Here is a 23865-nt window from a genome sequence, read left to right on the forward strand (position 1 = left end):
AAGTTTATTCTTTTCAACCGTTTTCCCAGTAAATATTTACTGAGTGCATACTATTGGCATAGAACTGTTAGATGAACAGGACATGCCCCTGTCAGGGACTTTTTAAAAATTACAGTTTATATTTAATATAATTTTGTATTCATTTCAGGTGTACATCACAGCGGTCAGGCAATCATACACTTCAGAAAGTGCTCCCCTGATATTTCCAGTACCCACCTGGCACCATACACAGTTATTATAATATAAACAGAGGCCTGATGCACGAAATTCTTGCAAGAGGCTCAGCCCCTGCCACAGAGGCAGCTGCCTCGGCCCCCACCTGCCTGCCTCTGCCTCGGCCCCCGCCACTGGGGCTTCCTCTGGAAGGATGTCTGGTCTAATTAGCATATTATACTTTTATTATTATAGATTATTGACTATATTCCTTATGCTGTACTTTACATCCTGGTAACTATTCTGTAACTACTAATTTGTACTTATGTACCTCAACCCACCTCTCCTCTGGCAATCATCAGTCTGTTCTCTGTATCTATGATTGTGTTTCAATTTTGTTTGTTCATATATTTTGCTCTTTACATTCCATATACCAGTAAGTGAAATAATATGGTATTTGTCCTCTGACTTATTTCACTTAGCAAGGATTAACTTTGTAATCCTTGATGTAATTGCAAAGCAAAATGCTATAGGTCCACTGGGGGAGTGTTATATAATGGCAAAACTATATATATAAAAGCCTAAGAGACCAAATGACCGAACGAATGGTTGACCAGTCGCTATGATGTGCACTGACCACCAGGGGGCGCCCCTTGGTGGTCAATGCGCTCCCACACCAATTTCCCGCAGCTGGCCAACCTCCCGCAGCCTCTTCCCCGAGCTGGCCAGCCCCTATCGGCCCTGATCGCCGGCCAGGCTGAGGGGCCAACCTATGCACCAGGCCTCTAGTATATAATATTTATATGTAATACATATTATGAAGAAGCAAAAATTATAAAAATGTTTTTCTTTTCCTCCATTTTAACTTTATAATCCTTGATGCAGTTGCAAAGTAAAATGCTATATAGGACTTTTCAAAATAAAGTATTTGCAAGTAACAAAAAATTGCTACTGAATCTATTTTTAGTAACTAAGTCATTTCTGAGACTAGGTAGATGTTTGTGAAGATATGAGGCAAAAAGTTGTAGCACAACTAGCCTGCAATGAGAAGACACACCTTTATTAAGCAAAAGCCCTTATGTATATATAAAAGAAAGAAATACAAAGGTATAAAGCTTTGGGGACAGGGATTAGCTGGGAAAAAAAGTTACAATTTTACTTGAGAAAGATTAGAAAAGTAAAGCTTAAAGTGCACAAGAAATATAAAATTTAGAGTACAATTCATAGCCATTTTAAATAGAACAATATAATATCAGTTAATTAGGCCATTTTGGTTAGACAAAAGGAAGTTAAAAGATCTATTACTTAAAGATTTTTGTCCGCGTGATACCAAATAATTAATCTGATTGACGTTGAATCAAGGTTTTAGATTCTAAAATAGTCCAATGTATCTGGCAAAGGTTGTTATTAAATCATTTCATGATAGAGTGAGAATGGAATGTAGTGTGAGTGTGTGTGTGTGTGTGTGTGTGTGTGTGTGTGTGTATTTCACTCCTGGCTAGGTGCCCTAGGTTCCTTCTATAAGAGCACACTCCCCATAACCCAACTTGTTCAATTGACAAATCATGACTATAGTGCCCAAAAGTAACATGGTTTTCTCTGTCTAGAACATATGATAAAATAGTATAAGAAATCACAATTAACAGGAACATTTTGTGACTTGTGATATACATTGTAGAAGCAATCTTCATCCATCTTAACAGCCAGTGTCAGCTGGGGACTAGAAAAAAACACTTAATTTTATGTACACCCTTTCTATATTTTGTGATTCTGGATAATTGGAATTGAAAAATTAACTCAGAAAATATTGTTAACTGAGCAGAAATAGAGCATTTTAGAAAATATGCCACATCTGGTTTCCTCACTCGTATAAACACAAATGATAGGCAAAAGCGCATCTGAGTTGTTACAATTGGAGAAAGGATGGGAAGGTGGATGCTCTAGTGATGGCTCTGTCAAGGAGCCTCAAGGGCTCTTTGTGTGCTTTTATGTTGTTTTTTTGAAATTCTGTTTGTAAATGTTCAATTCCAAATCTTACAAAAGTCTTTATTTTAAAATATTTAAAATAAAATTTAAGACTAGGTGATATTAAAATCAGATTAAAAAAATAAACAAACAACCTAGGGTCATAAGGTAAGTGAAAATACTATTTCTTGCCACCTTTATGTTTAAATGAACTTCAAAATAGTCTTCCTGTCGTTTATCTTCTATCTCCTTTCCAGGTATCATTTGGACCACAGCCTAATGTCTATCAGAACATCTCGCAATTTGCTTGATGGTTCTTGCAAGCAATAACAACTCGATATGACACTTGTAATGGCTTTGATTAGAAGCCAAAATTATGAGGGGAAAGGGTATCAAATTAAGTGTGAGAAAAATTATCATATTTTACCATGAACTTGATTAGAATTGTTTTCATGGATGCCTCAACCAGATCAATAGTGTAAAGGGAATACAATGGCAAGAGGGAAGAATTTTAGGAGATTTCTTTGGAGACAGATGTTGCGGTTTCATAAGTGTCTAGTCCCTACCATTTAAATTCGCAAGGTGGTAGGAAGGACAATGGAGAGGTACTTTCACTTAAACTCTAGAGATAAAGCTTTCATGGGACCTCAAAGAGATCTTTGAATGGAGTTCTCTAAAGCTGGTTTTTCCGAATGCACAAAACCTCCGAGAAAGTACCAAACCTGAAAAAGCTAACGTGGACTCCGTGGCAGAATAGCCATGATTGATTTGCACTATTTCTGCATTTTCATAGTTTATCACATTTAGGAGGTTTTTCAATGAACCTTTGAGTTTAAATAAATAAATTAATTAATAAATAATAAAAAAGTCCAAGAATAATGGAGATGGGTCTTTTATTTAAATGTTGTTGTGTTTTATTTTATAGAAAAGATTGAGCTGACATAAATGTCTAAGATATTTGTTTTATTTGCAAATAAAATCTTTTATTTTTATATTTTTATTGTTTTTTTTTAGAGATTGAGGAAGGGAGAGGGGAGAGAGATAGAACATCGATGAGAGAGAAACGTCATCAATCAGCTGCCTCCTGCACGCCCCCTACTGGGGATCAAGCCTGCATCCTGGGCATGTGCCCTGAGCAGGAATCGAACCTGTGACCTCCTGGTTCATAGGTTGATGCTCAACCACAGAGCCATGCTGGCCAGGCTGCAGATAAAATCTTTGTAGTCTTGTACTTCAAACCACACAAATTTATCTAAGGCTGAGAATTTCTACAAAATTTAATGAATTATTTGTCAAACTAAGCATTGCCTCTCAGTCTTCAGGTTGAACTGTAGAAACTCTAGCTAAATGAGTAAATACACAGAGAACTTGATCTTTCTGATTCCAAGAAGTTCTGTTTTGACATGTTAATCTTGTGTCATAATATCTATTACTATTCTCCTTACTGGTAAGAAAAAAGATAAACTAATAAAATACATTAATGTCCCTTGTGTAGGAATATCAAAATGGTAATGTATTTCATGTGTGAAAATCTCAAAATATTCTCATAACTGTCAAACTGCCAAAGCGAAACTACAAATTTTCCTGGAAGTCAAGCTGCTATGAGAGTTGATCTCTGTTGCTTTGGTGGAGTGCAAAAATCAGCCAATGTCACTGATAAGATATGGTTGTCAAAGTTAGGATTATTAGCCAGACCATTCAGACACATCATTGGAACTGACACTTTTTAAAAAGAAACCAAGAATCCTTCAAATTATATTTCAGTCCCTCTTGAAAATGTTTAATCAAAATTAGAGCAATTCAAACGTATCTACCGCTTAGAATATGCAAGTTCATTGTCCTAAAATTGTCAAGTCCCTACTATCTGATGTCACATCACAGAGAAAAGTTGGCATATAGCCTCTGCCACGTCCAATGTAAAGTACAAATTTTAACTCTAATTGGTCCAAAATAAAAGACAAAACAGGAGTGTGTTTTTTTTTTTCATTTTAGCACTTCATTTGTCACTCGTAGAAACTGTACTTTTTATCAGTAAAGGTTTGACTTAAATTGAACCTGAGGTGAGTGAAAAATCTCTTTATGTGGCCCGCATTTCCTTTAAAAGATAGCAGACCACCAGTCTTTACCCATCATGCTGTAAATAATGTTAGTCTGTCTCTCTGCTTTTATTTTCTCTCCTTCTTTCTGATTCATTCTGCACTCCACTACCAGACTGGTGATCCTAAAATATCATTGGATTCACATTATTCTTTGGCTTAAAAGTACTTCCTGTCTCTTACCTCTTCAGGATTTTTATCCAAGACCCTTCATTTCACATTTAAGGTCTATTATTTCACCACCTTTCACTTTTCACATCTACTCTGTCACTGTTACCTGTAAACAAACCTCCTGTAGTAATGAGTTCAATGTTCCCCTCATGTTCTTTCTAGAGAATGTGCTTTTGTTTTGTTTTGTTTTGATAGAATGTCCTTCCCTCCTCCTTAACATTCTTCTTTTTAAGATCTAGTCAAAATAACATCTCCTCCACAAAAAGTTCGCTGGGAATACTCCCATAAAGACTTCTCTTCCTCCCTGTGATTTCTCCTTACATAGATGTTCTTAATTCATCATATATTTCCTTGGGCCATCTTTGAACTTCTTAATTAAAGTAAACGCTCCAAACCCTGTACAGTTTTCGTGCACTTACATTAACCCCAAAAGTAGACCATGGATTTCTTGAAGGCAGTGGCCATTTCCTAAATCCTTTTAATCAACTTCGATAGTTAGCACAGTGTCCTTCATGAAATAAGGTTACAATTATTGTTCCCTAAATCAAGGATTTCTAAAGTATTTTAGAAGTAGACTGTATATATGAGGAAACTGCCCCCAAATCATTAATTAACATGCTCATGTGACTAGCAGCCTATCAAAGGTTTGGTTTGCTTGATTATTAAAGATCTTTTCTACTTATACCAAAGTTATATTATTTTTGTTTCTTAATTGGTTGTTACTAAGCCAAGTAATGCATGAAATCCACCGACTTTAATAAAGCTTGTGTATATATGTGTGTATGTATGTGTGTACATATATATGTATACATATATATGTATATATACACAGTATATATATATGATTACATATGTGTAGATATTTGTAAATAACAATAGGCATAAACAACTAAAGTTTCTTTACAGATACTGATATTTCAAGGGAAACTCTAAAGAACTGATTTTTAATTATTTATAAAGTAAGAAACAATATTTAAGAATTGTTATGACAATGGGGATACTTGATATGTTCCTTCAATAATCACACTGGGGATGGGTGTTTGTTTTGGTTAATCCTCACCTGAGAACATTTTTGCATTGATTTTTTTTTACAGGGAGTGGAAGGAGGGAGAAAGACAGAAACTAATGTGAGAGATATGAATTGGTTGCCTCTTGCTGAATCCCCTACCAGGGCCCTGGATTGAGCCTGCAACCCAGGTACATGCCCTTGATCGGAATCCAACCCGGTACCCTTTAGTCAGCCTACAGAAGCACTATCCACTGAACCAAACCAGCTTTTTTTTTCTTTTTAAGTCCTCCCCTAAGTATATATTCTTTTCATTGATTTAAGAGAGAGAGAGAGGAAGGAAGAGGGAAAGAGAAAGCAAAACATTGATCAGTTGCCCAAGCAATCCAACAGGGATGGAACCCACAACCTGTGTATGTGCCCTCACCTGGAATTGAACCCATGACCCTTTGGTGCATGGAGGACACTCTAACTACTGATCTACAGCAACAAGGGCCTAAAGGGACATTAAAAAAAATTTTTTTTTCAGATCTGCCCTGGCCAGGTGGCTTAATTTGTTGGAGTCTCAATCTGTACACCAAAGGATTTCCTGTTGGATTCTAGGGCACATACTTAGGTTTAGGTTAGATCCTGGTGGGTCAGCAGGTACAGAGGCAGCCTACTGGTATTTCTTTGTCACATGGATGTTTCTCTCTCTAAAAATAAATTTTAAAAACATCCTCAAGTGAGAATTAAAAATATATACATATTAAAAAAAATTTTCAGATCTAAAATTTTATTTGGTTCTTTTTTAAATTTTATTTTTCATTTACAGTTCACATTCAATATCCTATATAATTAAACCCTAATATGCAAATCGACTGAACGGTGGAATGACTGGTCGCTATGAACTGACCACCAGGGGGCAGACACTCAATGCAGGAGCTGCCTCCTGGTGGTCAGTGTGCTCCCACAGGTGGAGCACCGCTCAGCCAGAAGCCGGGCTCACGGCTGGCGAGTGCTGCGGTGGTGGCGGGAGCCTCTCCCGCCTCTGTGGCAGCACTAAGGAGCAGTGAGCCCAGTGGTAAGGAGCAGCAAGCAGGCGGGCTTTAAGGAGCGAGGGATCCCCGACTGCAAGAGGGCAAAGGCTGGGCTGAGGAATGAACCCTCCCTTCCCTAGTGCATGAATTTCATGCACTGGGCCTCTAGTAGAACTATAAACAAATAATAGTAAATTTATGTTTTTCCATGAAAGTGGATACAGAGCTCAATTTAATTCCTGTGATATTTAAAATGTAGTGGATAATTGCAAGTTCAACTTTATACTGAAGGTTTTAATATGCTAGCATGTGAAAAATATGTAGAAATAATATTACTGAAGACAAATTAATACGTATTTTTAAATCAACGGTAACTTGGTTTCTGGTTAAAGTTAGCTTGACATACATCATATTTGTCCCTTCAAAGGACTTTATCTCTGGGCAGTTTAACGTTAATGTTACACATTGTCACTTACCATCTTTCAGGATGGTTTCTCGCTCTGTGCCATCGATCTTCTGCCGGCCAATTAGGAAACTGGTGGTGTCAGCAAAGTAGATATAATTGGTTTCTGCATGAAAATCTAAAGCTCGAGGGTTTACCAGATTTTCTATGGGGATCATGTATTCATCAGCTATCTTGGTATTCAAGTCCATTCCTCTAACAATTCCTGGGCGTCCTTTCCCATAAAAAAGAAACAACTCATTCTTGGGTCCTGCAGAATGAAGATTACAAACATAAACAACTGATGCTGCCTAATCTTCTTTACACTGCATAATGCCACTGTTTAATTAACTGGCACAATTAGCGTTTTTAAAATTCAATACCAAAAATTAAACTCTAAAATATGCCAAATGTATCTTGATGCAAGAAGGCCAGCTCATTGCATTACTTTAATTAAAACAGAAATTACTTCCGTGAATGGGTTATATTTAGTTAATTTTTTTGTTTGTAAGTGTTGTCAGTATAGCAAAAAAAAAAAAAAAAAAAAAAATCATGGAAAACTTGTAACTGTAAAATGGACATTTATCAAAACATCCGGCACATTTAATTTTACAATTCATTATAATTTATCTAACACATTTTGCAGATACCAATTATAGAATCCATTATGTTTGACAATGCTAACACTTCAGAATAGATAAAACACTCTCCCCCACCCCTCAGAGTTTGCATCTACAAACTGTCAGAGGCAAACAAAAGACTCACACAGGCTCAGCATCACATACTTGCATGTGAATATGTGACAGTTATCTAATCATGTGATTTACATTTTTAAGAAATGAAATCAAATGCCAGTTACAGCATCACTTTTTTCTTCGCATCTTAATTAGTATGTTAGAGGTCGAGGCCAGTAACACTGATGTGCAACACAGCACTTTTCAAAAACAAAACAAAACAAAAACAAAAGCCCAAGACAAAACTGCCTCCTGGGTTAAAATGGCAAAATCAAGTTAGCTTTTTGTAGAGTGAAATAACTCCTTCAGAGTTTTATATAAAAACATATGAAAGGTTCTCCAATTGCCAGGGCACCCTACACTTAATTTAGTCCATATAATTTTAAAGGAATTACTTTATATAAAAGGGAAAACATACTGTTTTATTTTAAAATGGGGGATACAAATGACTCAGTTATATTTGAAAAACCAGGCCATGAGATATTTAGTAAAATGCTTAAATTATAGAAAATTTGAAAAAAAGAAAAACTAATAGCACATAAACACAACACCCTCAATATAAACTATATTATAATTCTCTATATTTTCTTTCTATTTTTAATTGATATTGAATATTAAACATATGTAAGCAAATTTTATAACATTTCAATATATATAGAATAAAAATAAAACAAATCTCATGTACCTAGACCGTATTCTTAAGAATATTCCCAGAACATGGGAAGACATGCACATACCCCAATTCTATCCCAGAGACATTGATAGCCTGATTACTGAGTCCATAATGTATTTTGTAAAAGTTTTAGACAAATGTATGTATTTCCCCAGAGTAGATTATTTAACTTTACATGTTTGAATTATATGTGTGAATTCTCCTATGAATTAATTTTATTCTTCTTGCATTCTTGATATTCATCCATAGTTGTAGTCATTGTTTATTCATTTTCACTGCTGTATTCTATTCCTTTGTGTGACTATTTCAGATTTAATTTATCTAGCTAGTTTTCTACTGCAACTTACATAGAAGGGGATACTCCATTTTTATATGCTACTTTTGTTATTATATCTTAGTATCAAAATTATGTTCTATGTTGATTATTTTAAGCCTTACATTCTTTCAGTATAATCAGTATAATACATGATAATTTGCCAAACCACTCCCAGGTAAGTTTTATCTCTTTTATTATTGTTATAATACTGAGATAAGCACCTTTTTCAACCTACTAGTTTATATATTTTCTTAGATGATCTCTTAGTATACATTTCCAGAAATCAAATTACTGGGTAAATAATATTTATACTCCTCTTCCTCATTGTCCTCAAAGTCTCTCAGTGTCTGAGCATATTTTAAATAATGTGTTATATTATTTAAAAGTAGTGCATATTAATTTGCAAATTAATAAAAAAAAAAAAGACCCCAAATAGTGCAGCAATCCTGAGAAAGAAGAACAAAGTAGGTGGGATCTCAATACCAGATATCAAGCTGTATTACAAAACCACTGTTCTCAAAACTGCCTGGTACTGGCACAAGAACAGACATGTAGATCAATGGAATAGAATAGAGAACCCAAAAATCAACTCAAACCACTATGCTCAATTAATATTTGACAAAGAAGGCAAGAACATACAATGGAGTCAAGACAGTCTCTTCAATAAATGGTATTGGGAAAATTGGACAGATACCTGCAAAAAAATGCAACTAGACCACCAACTTACACCATACACAAAAATAAACTCAAAATGGATAAAGGACTTAAACATAAGACAGGAAACCATAAAAATATTAGAGGAATCCACAGGCAGCAAAATATCAGACATATGCTGAAGCAATTTCTTCACTGATATAGCTCCTAGGGCAATGGAAACTAAAGAGAAAATAAACAAAATACAAAGCTTTTGCACAACAAAAGAAACCAGCAACAAAACAACAAGAAAGCCCACTGCGTGGGAGAATATATTTACCAATATTATCACCGATACAGGGTTTAATGTGTAACATTTACAGGGAACTCATACAACTTAACAAAAGGAAAATAAAAAACCCAATCAAAAAATGGGCAACGGCCTAAATAGATACTTTTCGAAAGAAGACAGAAGGAAGGCCAAGAGACATATGAAGACATGCTCAAAGTCACTAATCATTTGAGAGATGCAAATCAAAATGACAATGCGGTACCATATCACACCTGTCAGATGGCTATCATCAACAAATCAACAAATGACAAGTGTTGTTGAGGATGCAGAGAAAAAGGAATCTTTGTACACTGCTGGTGGTAATGCAGACTGGTGCAGCCACTGTGGAGAACAGTATGGAGTTTCCTCAAAAAACTAAAAATGGAACTCCCATTTGACCCAGTGATCCCACTTCTAGGAATATATCCCAAGAAACTAGAAACACCAATCAGAAAGGATATATGCACCCCTATGTTCATAGCAGCACAATTTACATAGCTAAGATTTGGAAACAGCCTAAGTGCCCATCAGCAGGTGAGTGGATTAAAAAACTTTGGTACATCTACACAATGGAATACTATGCTGCTGTAAAAAAGAAGGAATTCTTACCATTTGCAACAACATGGATGGAACTGGAGAGCATTATGCTAAGTGAAATAAGCCAGGCAGAGAAAGATAAATATCACATGATCTCACTCATTTGTGGAATATAATGAACAACATAAACTGATAAACAAAAACAGATCCAGAGAGAGAGAATCATCAATTAGACTGTCAAACCTCAGAGGGAAGGTAGTAAAGGGTGGGGGTAAGAGGGAGAGATCAACCAAAGGACTTGTATGTATGCATATAAGCCTAACCAATGACACAGATACCAGGGGGGTGAGAGCATGAGTGGGGGGATGGGGGGGTAATGGGGGTATTAAGACACATATGTAATGCCTTAATCCATAAAAAAAAAAAGGGAATAAATAAATAAATAAATAACCTTAGCCCTACAGAAAAAAAAGAAAATTAATAGTCTTGAGTATTTTCTACAAACTTTATATGTATATTTTTCTTTAATAAAATATAGATGTATTATATATATATTTTAGTATCTAATTTTAAAAAATGTAATGATATTTTATTGCATCATTAAAGTCTTTAAAACATTCATTCCAATGGCAGCATCTTGTTTGCTACTCGAGAGGCAATGTAACATAGTCAGCTACTTACCTACTGTTGGAAATTTAGATTGTTTCTGTGTTTGTATTATTATTATAAATACACTTAAATAAACTTCTTCAGTCAAAAGTGGGATAACTTGTTAAAGGATAGTAAAAGGATAGTATTAGCTGTATACATTTTTAAATGTATCGACATCTTTACAATAGTTAAAACAATTTCCAATTCTCTTATTAATACATAAGAAGGCTGGTTTTCTCATACTCATTCTTGCTAACATTTATTTTTGCTTTCATTTTTAATAGATGTTTTAACTGGTAATTGGTAAACCTGGTGTTTTATTGATTTAATGTATGTGTGTGTGTGTGTGTGTGTGTAACTGTGTGTATGTATATTTTAAATAAGAATTATAACTCTTTTCCCTTGTTTTCTTTAATCACTTATTTTAGTCATTCAATATCTACTTTAAAGTTTTTTTTCTACTGTGTTTTCCTGTACTGTAGAAAACAACATTTCACAGATGGTCCTATAGCCATGGTTCTGGTTTTGATTTAAGTACCCCAAAACAGATGAGCTGAGGTTTGGAATATGGAAATGAGGCCATCTTTTGCTGCATCTGTTGGTGTTCATCCTATTGAGAACTCGAGTTTTTCCACACGGAACTTCTCCCTTTGTGTATATCAAAAGGCAAGGAAGGGGTGTCTTTCTGTTTTGTTCCGTGATGTTTTGCTTTGCTTACCAGTAGGTACTATTGGTTGTTACATGTTTCTGGAGCTAACAGTTGTGGTGCAAGCTTCCTGACTCCTGGATCTCACCTCAAAGGATGTGTTTCTGAAGTTACCATTGCCATTGGTGGCATCCTGATGTGCTAGCTTCAGATTTTGGCAGATGTTCCAACTTTAAGCCAGGTTAGTTTGATGATGGTTTTTGAAGAATGTTCTGAATTCTAGAATCTGATGCTCAGGCTTTCTAATAATTTTGTAAGCACCTGTTTTCATTTGACTTCCCAAAGATACTATAAATAAGGTGAAGCACTGCTTTGTGCAAATTTCTGTTGGCCTAACCAACACATCTCTTACTAGTAGAAGCATCTTTTCTTTTCTTTTTTTTTTTTACTAGTAGAAGCATCTTGGTTCAGAGAAGAGAAAATCTGGTCAACCAATGTTTGGAGCTTACTAGACCATAAACATTCTTTAAGGAATAAAGGAAAGGGTCTTCCTACAAGTCTTTCCTAAAGTATATTTCCAGGACTTCCATAAATTTAGTCACTTTACAGCCCAGTTAGTTTTCTCATTCACATTGTCAAACACACACACACACACACACACACACACACACACACACACACACACACACACACACTCACAAACACATGCACAAAACCACTCAATACTGATTTTGAGAAAATTGACTGCCACATATTTGCAGGCAGATTTCACTTAATGAAGTCTCATGTTATTATTGATGTTGATGCTGCTAATTAATACTAAAAACCCTATTCTGTAGCAGTAGCTGTTGGCAAAATGTTTGATTTTGACAACATACTTTTGCATGACCTGCCATCACTTCCCAAGTTGAAGCCAGTCCTGCAGCGACAGGTCCGCGTTTTGTAGCTGCTGCTGAGCAGACAGATGTGCGAACATCCCCCTGGCATTCCATATGGATCCACTTCACATGCATGGCTTCTGACTACAACAAATAGAAAGAGTACACTTGAAATTCTCCAAAGACAAGATAATTATGTGCATCAGTATGTGGAATTCTTTTACAGTATAAGAAGAAGAATCCTAGAAAAAAAAACAACACAAAACAAAACAAAAAAAAAACACATATCCAAATACCAAACTATTTAGTACCAGAATCAATTAGAAAGAGTGTAAACTCCATAGAAAAGAGATAGGGATTTGCAAAAATCCTACTTTGACTACATTTAAAAAATAATTCTGAGATATAATATGCTATTAAACTGTTTATATGTAAGCAAAATTAAACTATTTTGGTGCATGCTTGTTGTACTTTTAAAAAATATGTACATTTATATAAATATAAAAGGTATGGTAAAAGTATCCCAGTTAGATTGTTAAGTAGAAAAAGGATTTCTTTATAATAACCCATAATTATCTAACCTAAACTAAAGGTAATTCAGTGATTATCTTTACGGAAGCCATTGCCATTTTGAGAAATCTCTTACAAAATGAATTGTGGTGTGTGTGTGTACTTGAAATTGGCAAAAGGAGGAGGCTGAGTTTGCATGTGGAGATTGAGGAGTAGAAGGTCATTTTATAAGTGTTGAAGTTCGAGAATAAGAAAAAAGAACAGAAAAATTACCATATGGAAAGGATGAGAAACAGAATGATGAGTCAAAGAGAAAGGGCTATACTAGGAAAATGTCAGTAAGATTTTATGTATTATTGTAATTATACTGATTTTTGAGCATCAATTACTTGAAATTGCAATGAATAACATGGCAATTTTCTTTTCATAATAAAACTGCTATACTTTTAGAAATTGTGCCACAATTTTTTGTATTCACTCAATTTTATCTTTTCAATGGGACTTCCTCTGACGATTCAATATCAAATTGTAAACTAGCCCTATCCCTGACACTCCTTATCATCCTTATGATGATAATTTAATTTTTCTCATATGTTAATGTTCAGATAATTATAAATTAGTGTTAATTTGAAGCACAAAAAGATGATGGGAAGTTTGGGTGGTAGCCTTTGTATTTTACATTATTCTATACTAGAGGCCCAGTGCATGGGATTTGTGCACTGGTGGAGGGCGTGGCCTGCGGGGATAGGCCCACTGTGGGAGTGCAGCTCATCTCTGTCTGCAGAGTGGCTGTGGACCCGCCCTCTGAGCGGTTGCTCCCTGGTCTGGCATCTTCCGTGGAGCCGGATGCACTTGCCTCTTCAGGGGACCTGGTTGGGGCCAGGCCCAGGGACAATAGCACTGAGTAGGTCTCAGTCCCACAACACCCATGAACCCACATCCCAGCCTCCGGGGTCAGCTCTGCAAGTCCTGCAGCAGCACTGTGCGGCCTGCGGGCATCCAGAGGAGGCAGCAGGGAGTGAGGAGGAGGAGCCTGAGGCGAGGAGGCAATGATTGCAGCCCGGGTTCCTGCCCGTCAGCCTGGGGTTCGCAGTGGGAGCAGCTGCTCATTCTAGTCAGCTGAGTGGCACTCCCACTGTGGGAGCACACTGACCATGAGGGGGCAGCTCCTGCATTGAGCGTCTGCCCCCTGGTGGTCAGTGCATGTCATAGCAACTGGTCGACGGTCGTTCTGGTCGTTCCGCCTTTCAATCACTTGGCTTTTATTATATAGGATGTGATTTAGCCTAAATTGTACTCATGAATAAGCATCACTACCTACTATGCAAAAATAACTAGTTTGTGTTTTTAAAAAATACGTAGAAACACTGCACTCTAGTCATTGAAAGTTATTTTTAATAAACATGCATTTAAAAAAAACACCTTAGGATGTTAAGTCAAAGACCCCAATGATTGCAATAAAACTGAATCAGTACTGTAAGAAAGTCACCTGATTTGAAATTTCTCTCTGAAATAATACTAAAAAACTCTTAAAACCTTAGGATCTTAGCATCTGGGTTTCCTGACTACATGCCTGACAACTGAAAGCTCCTTCCTGAATCTAAATCTAGCTCTTATTTTAACTTTATGGTTGTATAAACGAATCACCAGGAACTGAACAATTTGTCATTTAGACTTAAGAAGGGAGCTCTATCCCAATGTGTCAAGCAGACATGTACACTTTTGTTAATCAAAACAGAGAATTTATGATTTATCCACTTTAGCATAATACAAAGGCACAAGGACCATAACTCCATTCAATTCACCATTATGAAAGCTATGAAGAAGTCTGGCCTCTTACCTAAAGGTTGAGTTCTTTTGTGATAGATTCGGAGTCCTCGAGCATTTTCCATTTTAATGAATGAATGCATATCTGTGGCATTAAATCGGTTTATCCTTATGATATTGAAGTTATCAGAAATGGTTGCATATAAATAGTCTTCAAACACAGTTATACCATAAAATTGTCTGACCTATAAAGAGGGACAAAAAATAACTAGATTTTTAATTATGCTGCTTTCAACTTCGAAGAAAAACAGATTGCTATTTACTAATCTGAACAATTCCCTTAGTAGCAGAGTCACACCATATTATTGTTCATTTACTCTCAAAAAATTCAACATTGTACTAATTTAAAAAATTACTCTGAGAATAAAACATGCAGTCGTGGATAAAGCAGTTACAAATGCATGGGAGAAACTTTTATTCATGTTTCATTAAGAAAACATGTTCAGTAGCTCCTTTTCGAAAGCTAGCAAGAACCAAACCTTTAAATATATTCATTAATATGCGTATGGCACTGTTATAAAATTGGAGGTACTTTTATGGGCTTTGTGCTCATATAGACATGGATATGTAGAATCTTCAAAAGCATAGCTCTGACTGTGAAATAACTAACGCTAAAGTACTTTAAAAATTCATTTTATAAATTAAAAATCCCATTTTAAAAAATCCCAAGTTACAATTAGACTAATATTTACCCAGCATGGAAAATAATAAATGTTGAAATCACATATTTGGAATAATTGTAAATAAAATGTCATCATTTCACTAAGAAATCACATTCTTTCTAAAGCCTATTTATAATAGAAATGGAACTGTTTGCTTGAAAGTAACAATGTTTATTGCTATCCATGACACTTTAGTATACTCCTTGGCAAAGGTCTTTGAGATTTTGGGGAAGAATAGAAATCTTGAAGTCAAGGAACATTTCTGGTAAAACAGAAATAATGAGTATACTGGTTTTCCCATTAAAGGCACATGCTAGGCCTTTGGGTATTCCTTGTGTTAAACTTAAATGAAAATGATTCTGGTTCAGGATATGGTAGAGCTGTCAATTGATTTTCTGTTGAAATTTTGATAAAAAAAACATTTGTCACTACACTTTGGTAATATATCGTATTTTGGAACACTTTTAGTATAGACTTATAGTTAAGAAAACTTGAGAAACTATGTATGGTTTGACTGTAAACATATTTATAGAACATATTACAATTTTTTTCTATTTTAATCAGGAAATCTTATTACTAGTAGTTCTGTATTTTAAGCAAAATCATTTGATTTTTTTATCTCTCAAGCATCTATGACTCATCATTACTATTCCTGATCTCATGTGAGACATGATTAGAAGAAGACTGCATGTTGTTTTTATACCATATCTCATTTCTTCATGTCTAGCCCAAAAGTGAAAGAGTACAATTAATGGGTAGAATCATCAATGTTAAAGCACAAATAATCATTTTTTTTGTTGTTGTTTAGGGTAAGTTTGTGTGTGGTTGTATGAGCATGCATGTATATACTAATGTATTTTCAATATAGCTGACATCATATTAACTAAATATACCCATGGCCCAATTTTGCTCAGGGAATTTTTTTTTTCTATAAAAATTACAAACCAGCTGAACTCTTCCATTACCACCAATCTCATGCATGTTTGGCTCAAAATTTGGGGCCATTCATCTAGGAGTGTATAGTTGTGATATACTCACATTACACTCCACATAACTGACAACCCACATCCCAGGAGAGAAAGCGTGACTACCGAGGGGGCATTTGAATTGGTCAGAGTAGAAAACATGTTCACATAGTAAGATCCAATATTACTCACTGTCTCCCGCCTGCCTTCAGAAGGGTCTGCTCCCCATAAAGTAAGTACATTGCTGCCTGCTCTGCTACTACCCCCATAGAGGTGGGAGGAGTTTAGAGTGGTGAATAGACCATTCTTCCTACAGCCCAAATTCTTCAAAAGTGTATCTGTTGGGTTACATAGTGGCCAACTAACTTATATGTTGGATTACTTAGTGGCAGACCAGCAAAACCAGACAATATAAAGGAAAAAAATAAATGGATAATAAAAATTTCAGACATTAAAAAACTGTTTAGTCATGGGGAAAATAATTTGAATTCCTTATCCTTGTTTAAAATTTAATTACATATAGGTAAAAAAGAAGGTCCATCATAACCATTTTAGGACAGTTGAAGATAAGAAATATCTGGCCTCAACTCTAATATTGGAAACTTTATTATTATTTTTTTTTACCACCCAGATTAGTGCATTTTTTTTTTATTTTCCAAGGAAAGAGAAAGAATTTCATTGTCAAAATTAATTAGAAAGGAAAAGTAACTTTAAGGGATAATTACAGAATATTCTTGCTTTGCATTGCGAAAGAAAAAAGATTCTCACATGAAATTAGTGCAATAAGTGAGGTAAAATTGAATTTGTAAAGCTCTACTACTGAATAAGGCTCATTTCAATTTAGAGATTTCCTGTGAGGTGTTTACTATTATTTGAAAAAATAATCTTGTAATCCAGCAAGGGAGAAACTATACAGTTTTTACTATATGTATAGTTTTTGAATTCTGTGAAAATTTTGAATTCTGTGAAAATTTCTTTCAAATTTTTTACAAAAATCTCATTTATAGAAGTAATGAATATACCAGAAGGAAAAATTAAATTCAACCTATTAAAGTAATACTTTTGTAAGCAGGCATTTGCTTTTGTTAGCAAAATATCTCCAATGACACATGGAACAAATCATAGTTCATTTTTTTATAAATAAACTACTTAAATTAGTGTTTAGTAAGTAGGCCACAACATCTGTCATATTTTAGTATTTTCCTTTCTTACTAGTCTAGCATTTTTGTTTTTATTTGGTGTTCCTGTTTTATTTGTGTTGTTTTGTTTTGTTTTGTGTGCTTTGCTTTTAATACAGGAAAGGAAAGAATGAGAGGCATAACCAATATATAGAATGCACTGTGACAAGAACATTCTCCCATCTAGGAAATCTATCATAATTTGTATGACCCATTGCAGTTTGACTTCATAAGGGATTTTCAACATGGAGAGTTTGGGCCTTCTTCTTAATGTGATACCATGCATTTTATTACTTGAGCTGTATTTTCTAACAAGGTTATACTTACTTGTCTGCCTTGAATAATAGTATGTCTGTTTTTTCCTTGGTAGTCCACAACTTCCACATAGTCCAAGTAGAGATCTACCCAGTAAACCAATTTGTTGACTAGGTCTAGTGCCAGTGCAGCTGGCTGCTCTGTCTTTGAATCAATTATCCTTGTTCTGTTTATGCCATCCATGTCACATCGCTCCACTTTGGCCACATTCCCGTAGTCAGTAAAGAAAAGTTTTCTGTTGAAAGAAAACTAAACGTTAAAGTCGAGAAGGTATAAAAGCATATTCAATAGAACCATCTGTAAAAAACAGAACTTTTCCTTCTAATTTATTTCACTGGTTACATCTGTTAGCTTCCCATAACCATTTACATATAATCTCACTCATAAACAGAGAAATCTGTTAATGAATATTGCGGGGCATAAGGGAGCAGGTTAACCAACAACTGTAAAATTTCTCCAAAACGAATGATTATGGTGGGTTTATTTTCGTATTAGGGGAAATGTTTCTTTAAGCCTCATAGAGCCCATGCATATACAGCACAGAAGATGCATGCAGCTCATCTGGTACAAGCTTCTGCAGTGAGCCCAGTCACCAGGCCAGGGCACGTGAGCTATCAGGCTTTATCTTCAACCTGCTTTTCAAATTGGCTGGTACTGTCTGTCTCCTATAAAAGCTATTACGTGGAGCTCAAAGATGCTATGAGTGGTTGTGAATGGCAAACCTGCGATGGGATTAAGCAGATGGAAAAGGCAAATATGTTGTTTGTAGCAATGGAGATAAAACATAAATAATGCCCCCCAAAACCAATCCCAAATTCTTCCAAATATTCCCCAAAGACAAAATTTCATGAAGGAAATGTGGGCCATTTCTCCTCATTTTCTCCTTCTGCATCTAGAAGAAAAGGCTGAAAAGCAATGTTGACCTCTAAGACAGAAAAAAAAAAAAAGAAAGAACACAATTCTTCCATGAAGCACTAACAGTGTCTGTGAAAGGTTGAAATACCTCCAGCACTTGTGTCTAATATTTAATTAGTATTCTCTACGTTTAATGAACGCAAATCAATTTCAGTTAGGCTGACAATACTTTAACAAGATTACCTATTCATGAGACTAAATTCCATTTGTAAGTAGAAGACCATTTGCCTTGATGTAAATACAATCTCAAGGATAATCTGATTTACAGTGACTGAGCAATATTAAGATTACCTAGAGTACAGAATATTTGATTTTACAAACTCGTTGAATTAGTTTTTGGTTATTTTTCTCAACATCCTTGTATTATCTAACAGTATGGGGCATCTTTCAAGCTTAAAAGTATTATTGAACTTTAATTTAGCTCTTTCTGCTATGGGAGGCTTTGACTAATTGTTAACCATTAATGCACACTGTTCTGTGATAGCAAGAGCCAGGTTTTATCATGAGTATATATTTCACCTAATGTTCTTGAAAGATCAATTTATCACAATAAGTTAAACATTATTTTTCAAGTGCCATTCCATTCAGGTGAAGTGCTTCCTATTCTAGTGAGAAGTAAGTAAAAGAACATATGGTGCCATCTTATTGTCATGCTAAATGATCAAACCTCTGTTCCTGAGGATCTCTCTCTCTTTTCCTGCTTCCATTTTACATCTCTTCTTTCTTAATTTGCTTATAGCTATCTCAAGTCAAGTTGCTATAAGGAGTACCCAGTTTCTCTCTCCCTTTCTGTAGACTACTGCCCATTATTCCTGTTATCTGAGGCTCTCTTTCTCACCCTATACCAAATGCATCTTCTTTTATAATTTTCTCTTTTAACTTGTCCATTTCACAGAACTGAAAAATGCTGATGTGCAGGTAGCCTGGCTTTGGACATGGAGTTCTGGCACACTATGTTTAGTGTGATATATACAGATGATAGATAGATAGATAGATAGATAGATAGATAGATAGATAGATAGATAGATAGATAGCAATATGAAGCAGGTGATTACAACTATCTACATGCTGATGAAGAAAAAAGGTGAGCCTGGAGAAATAGAGACTTCTCTGAATCATCTTGAGATGACTTAATCAGAGGTGACATCAAAGGAAAATAGAAAAGAATGCCAAGACAAGTTCCATGGAAGCATGCTGTTAGAGAAAAAATGACCAAATAAGTAAGATCAGAGGTTATGGTCAAAGAAATAACACTGAATCTCATAGAAGTCTAAGAGAGAAAAGTTCCAGAATAAAGGATAGGGTGTCTGGGTCAATCACTTCATAAAATAAAGAGAGAAAAAAGAGAAAGAATACATATTAAATAGATGCCCCTGGATTTTGGTTTTCTTAAAATACTAGAAACTGTGGTACTTCTGTTTGAGAATTTTAATTATAGGAGAGTGGACCAGATGATGTTGAAAGAGCTCAAGAAAATTTAAATTATTTGGCCAAGGTTTTCATTGATATTGACCTACTGTTATAGAAATGATGCAGCGATTCTTATATGTATCCCAGGTCATGATATAAATGGTTGAATAAGTTTCAACCTAAGTATGGGAAGAAGTATAAATACACAATTAATCAAAATTTTACTGATTTAATAAAAATAAAATCAAAAGACCAGGAGGACTTTGGGTATGTGAAGTGGCACTGAACTACAAGAAATAATCTCAAGTAAACAGCAGATTAACTAGTGCCCAGTGGAGACATAAAATATTTTTACACTAAAATTGAATCTTTACACCAAATTGAACCTTCTCAGACTTCAGAATACTGACTATGAGGAGCTCTGTTCACTTATAATTGAAATGCAAGAAATGGAAGAGTTCTCCAAGAGAATAGCACTAAAACCGTAATATTGCTAGCATTAAGTACCCATAGTCACATGATTACATAGATGTTTCTTTGATTGTTTGAGTTCTATTTAATTTTATTTTAAAATGTACTACTATAGTTATAGAGAAATGTTCCATTCTCAGGGCATTCTTTAATTGAGGGACTATAGTGAATGTCTGCATTATAATTAATAAACAAAAGCTAAAGTTTTAAATTATCTATATTCAATATTTCATTTGTAATGAAAGTGTAGCTTGTATGAAAATTACTCTTTCTTTCATATAAAATATATTTCCAAAGCTGAAAAAAGTAAATAGTGTTCTGTGAACCCTATTACCTCATTGACCCTTATAATCCTACCTAATAAAAAGGTAATATGCAAATTGACCATACCATCGACACACCCACAAGCCACGCCCACAAGCCATGCCCACAAGCCAATCAGAGCAAGTATGCAAATTAACCCAATCAAGATGGCTACAGCCACAGAGAGCAAGGTTTCCCAGGTAACAGAGGAAGCCAAGCTTTCCGCTAGCTGTTGCAGGCCTAAACCTTCACTCAAGCTACAAAGTTTCAATTATAGAAGGTAAACAAATTCAAACAAATGGCGGCAGAATGGAGCTTGAGAGAGCAGGCCAGGGTTGCCAGCGGCAACAGGGGAAGCAAAGCTTTCCACACACCCTGTCTGGGCCCAGCCTCTGCTTAAGGCTACAAAGTTTCAATTATAGAAGGTTAATTAACTGCCACAGAAATGGCTGCTGGTGGCGGAGGGAGCAGCAGGCTTGGCTCCACTCCAGGCTACAAAGTTTCAATTGTAGAAGGAAAATAAATTCCAGATACCAGGGCCTCTGCTTGGGCTGCCAGGGGGCATGGCTGGCCTGCAAACCACCACAGGCCCCTCGCTCAGGCCGCCCCACGCCCCAAGGGAACCCCCACCCTGATCTGGGACACCCTTCAGGGCAAACCAGCTGGCCCCCACTCCTGTACCAGGCCTCTCTCCTATCTAATAAAAGAGTAATATGCAGATTGACCATCACTCCAACACACAATATGTCTGCCCCTATGTGGTCAAAGATCCTGCCCCCATGTGGACACAAGATGGCCACTACAAGATGGCCAGCAGGGGAGGGCAGTTGGGAGGCACCCAGCCTGCAAGGGAGGGCAGTTGGAGGTGATCAACCCTGCAGGAGAGGGCAGTTAGGGGTGACCAGGCTGGCAGAGGAGGGAAGTTGGGGGCAAACAGGCTGGCAGGGGAGCAGTTAAGCATCAACCAGGCTGGCAGTGGAGTGGTTAGGGGTGATCAGGCTGGCAGGCAGAAATGGTTAGGGGCAATCAGGAAGGCAGGCAGGCAAGCAGTTGGGAGCCAGCAGTCCTGGATTGTGAGAGGGATGTCCGACTGCCTGTTTAGGCCCGGGATCGGGCCTAAACAGGCAGTCGAACATCCCTCGAGGGGGTCCCAGATTGGAGAGGGTACAGGCTGGGCTGAGGGACAACCCCCCCTCCGTGCACGAATTTCGTGCATCGGGCTTCTAGTTATCTATACACTAGAAGGAGCAGATTACTTTTTAAATATATTTTTATGGATACTGAGAGGAAGGGAGAAGGAGAGAGAGACAGAAACATCAATAATGAGAGAATCATTGATGGGCTGCCTCCTGCACGCCCCGCACTGGAGATTGAGCCCACAACCCAGGCATGTGCCCTGACTGGGAATCGAACTGCCACCTCCAAGTTCATGGGTCGATGCTCAACCACTGAGCCAAGCTGGTCAGGCAGGCGCAGATTATTTTTATTTCACAGATAAAACAGGCTCAAAGTCCACATGGGAAGCCATGGACAAAGCCATAACACAAATGATTCGTCATGTCTTTGTTTTTAAATCATGATTTTGAATAATTTGAAACTTACAGGAAAGTTGTAAGAGTAGGATAAATGCCCATACCCTTCACCTAGATTCACCAGTTGTTTACCTTATCCCTCTGGCTATTTCTAGTACTGTCTGCACCTCTTGACAGTAAACTGCAGACATCATGACCCTTTACACCTAAATACTTCAGGCTGCATCTCCTAATTATAAGAACATTTTCTTGCATAACCACAATACACATATCAAAATCAATACTGTAAACACTGACACAATACATCATTTTTACTCAAATTTTGCCTGTTGACCAATAATGTTCTGTATAGTAAAATTTCCTTTTTGTTCTGATTCAAAATCCAATCCAACATGTTACATTTAATTGCCTTCTCTCTCTCTCTCTCTCTCTCTCTCTCTCTCTCTCTCTCTCTATATATATATATATATATATATATATATATATATATATATATATATATATATTCCTTTAATCTTGAACAGAAATCCTTCCAGTTATTCATGATGTTACCATTTCTAAAGGGCAGATATGAGTTGCTTTGAAGAATATTCCTAATTTCAGTTTTATTTTTTATTTTTTCACGAATAGATGTTATGCCTTTTGAACTGAAATGCAATAATTTTGTAATTTATTGTTACTGTCCCTGGGCTTAGAAACCTTAGGTAAGCCTGTGCTATACCCCAGAAATCCCATAACACAGATGGTAGTATGGAATCTCATTTATTCTATCTAATTCAGTGTTTTATGAACATTTAACTGTTAACTTCCAGGGTCCTCAGTCACCCTTTCAGCATCTCTTCTCCCCAGGATCCAAGTATATCATGTTGCTTCTAGTATAGCAGGGCCCCAAGTGCAACACTCTGCCTGTGGATGGTGAGATCATTCCCAGATCTGTCCCAAGCCCCATCCCCACAGGACTGCAATATTGACATATCTTCTCTCCCTGTTCTTTCCTGTGGCATCAATTATCTTTTATTCTCCAGCATCAGGGAGAAATTAAATTGAGATTGCTATTCTCTTATTCTTCACTTATTTTTGAATGTCATTCCATTTGATTCACATTAATAAAAATAAATGAAAATTCAACTATATCCCAACTACTGTCTCCATTTCTAAGATGTTTAATAATCTATATATATAAAAGCCCAGTGACCAAATGGTGGAATGACCAGAATGACCAATCGACCAGTTGCTATGACGTGCGTTGACCACCAGGGGGCAGACACCCAATGTAGGAGCTTCCCCCTGGTGGTCAGTGTGCTCCCACAGTGGGAGCACCACTTTGCTGACTGGGATGAGCGGTGCTCCCACAGCGGGAGCAGCTGCTCAGAGGGTGAGTCCACAGCCGCTCGGCTGACCAGGGTGAGTGGGCATTCCCACAGCAGGCTGATCCCCATAGGCCATGCCCCCCACCAGTGCATAAATCTGTGCACCAGGCCTCTAGTGAGTTCATAAAGAACAAAAAGACTTCTTTCAAACTTTTA

General features: G+C 36.4%; 1 protein-coding gene across 1 annotated transcript in view; it reads right to left on the bottom strand.

Moving 5' to 3' along the window:
- LRP1B (LDL receptor related protein 1B) overlaps positions 1–23865 on the bottom strand; it is a 1704605-nt gene that overhangs the window by 728536 nt on the left and 952204 nt on the right. Inside the window, exons 8-11 of the mRNA XM_054723549.1 lie at positions 17721–17943; positions 14602–14773; positions 12252–12395; positions 6887–7123 (exon numbers count right to left, since the gene is read on the bottom strand). Coding sequence (XP_054579524.1) covers positions 6887–7123; positions 12252–12395; positions 14602–14773; positions 17721–17943 — 776 coding nt within the window. The remainder of the gene's footprint in view (positions 1–6886; positions 7124–12251; positions 12396–14601; positions 14774–17720; positions 17944–23865) is intronic.

This window comes from Eptesicus fuscus, chromosome 11 (assembly GCF_027574615.1).
Source record: "Eptesicus fuscus isolate TK198812 chromosome 11, DD_ASM_mEF_20220401, whole genome shotgun sequence".
Classification (NCBI taxonomy): domain Eukaryota; kingdom Metazoa; phylum Chordata; class Mammalia; order Chiroptera; family Vespertilionidae; genus Eptesicus; species Eptesicus fuscus.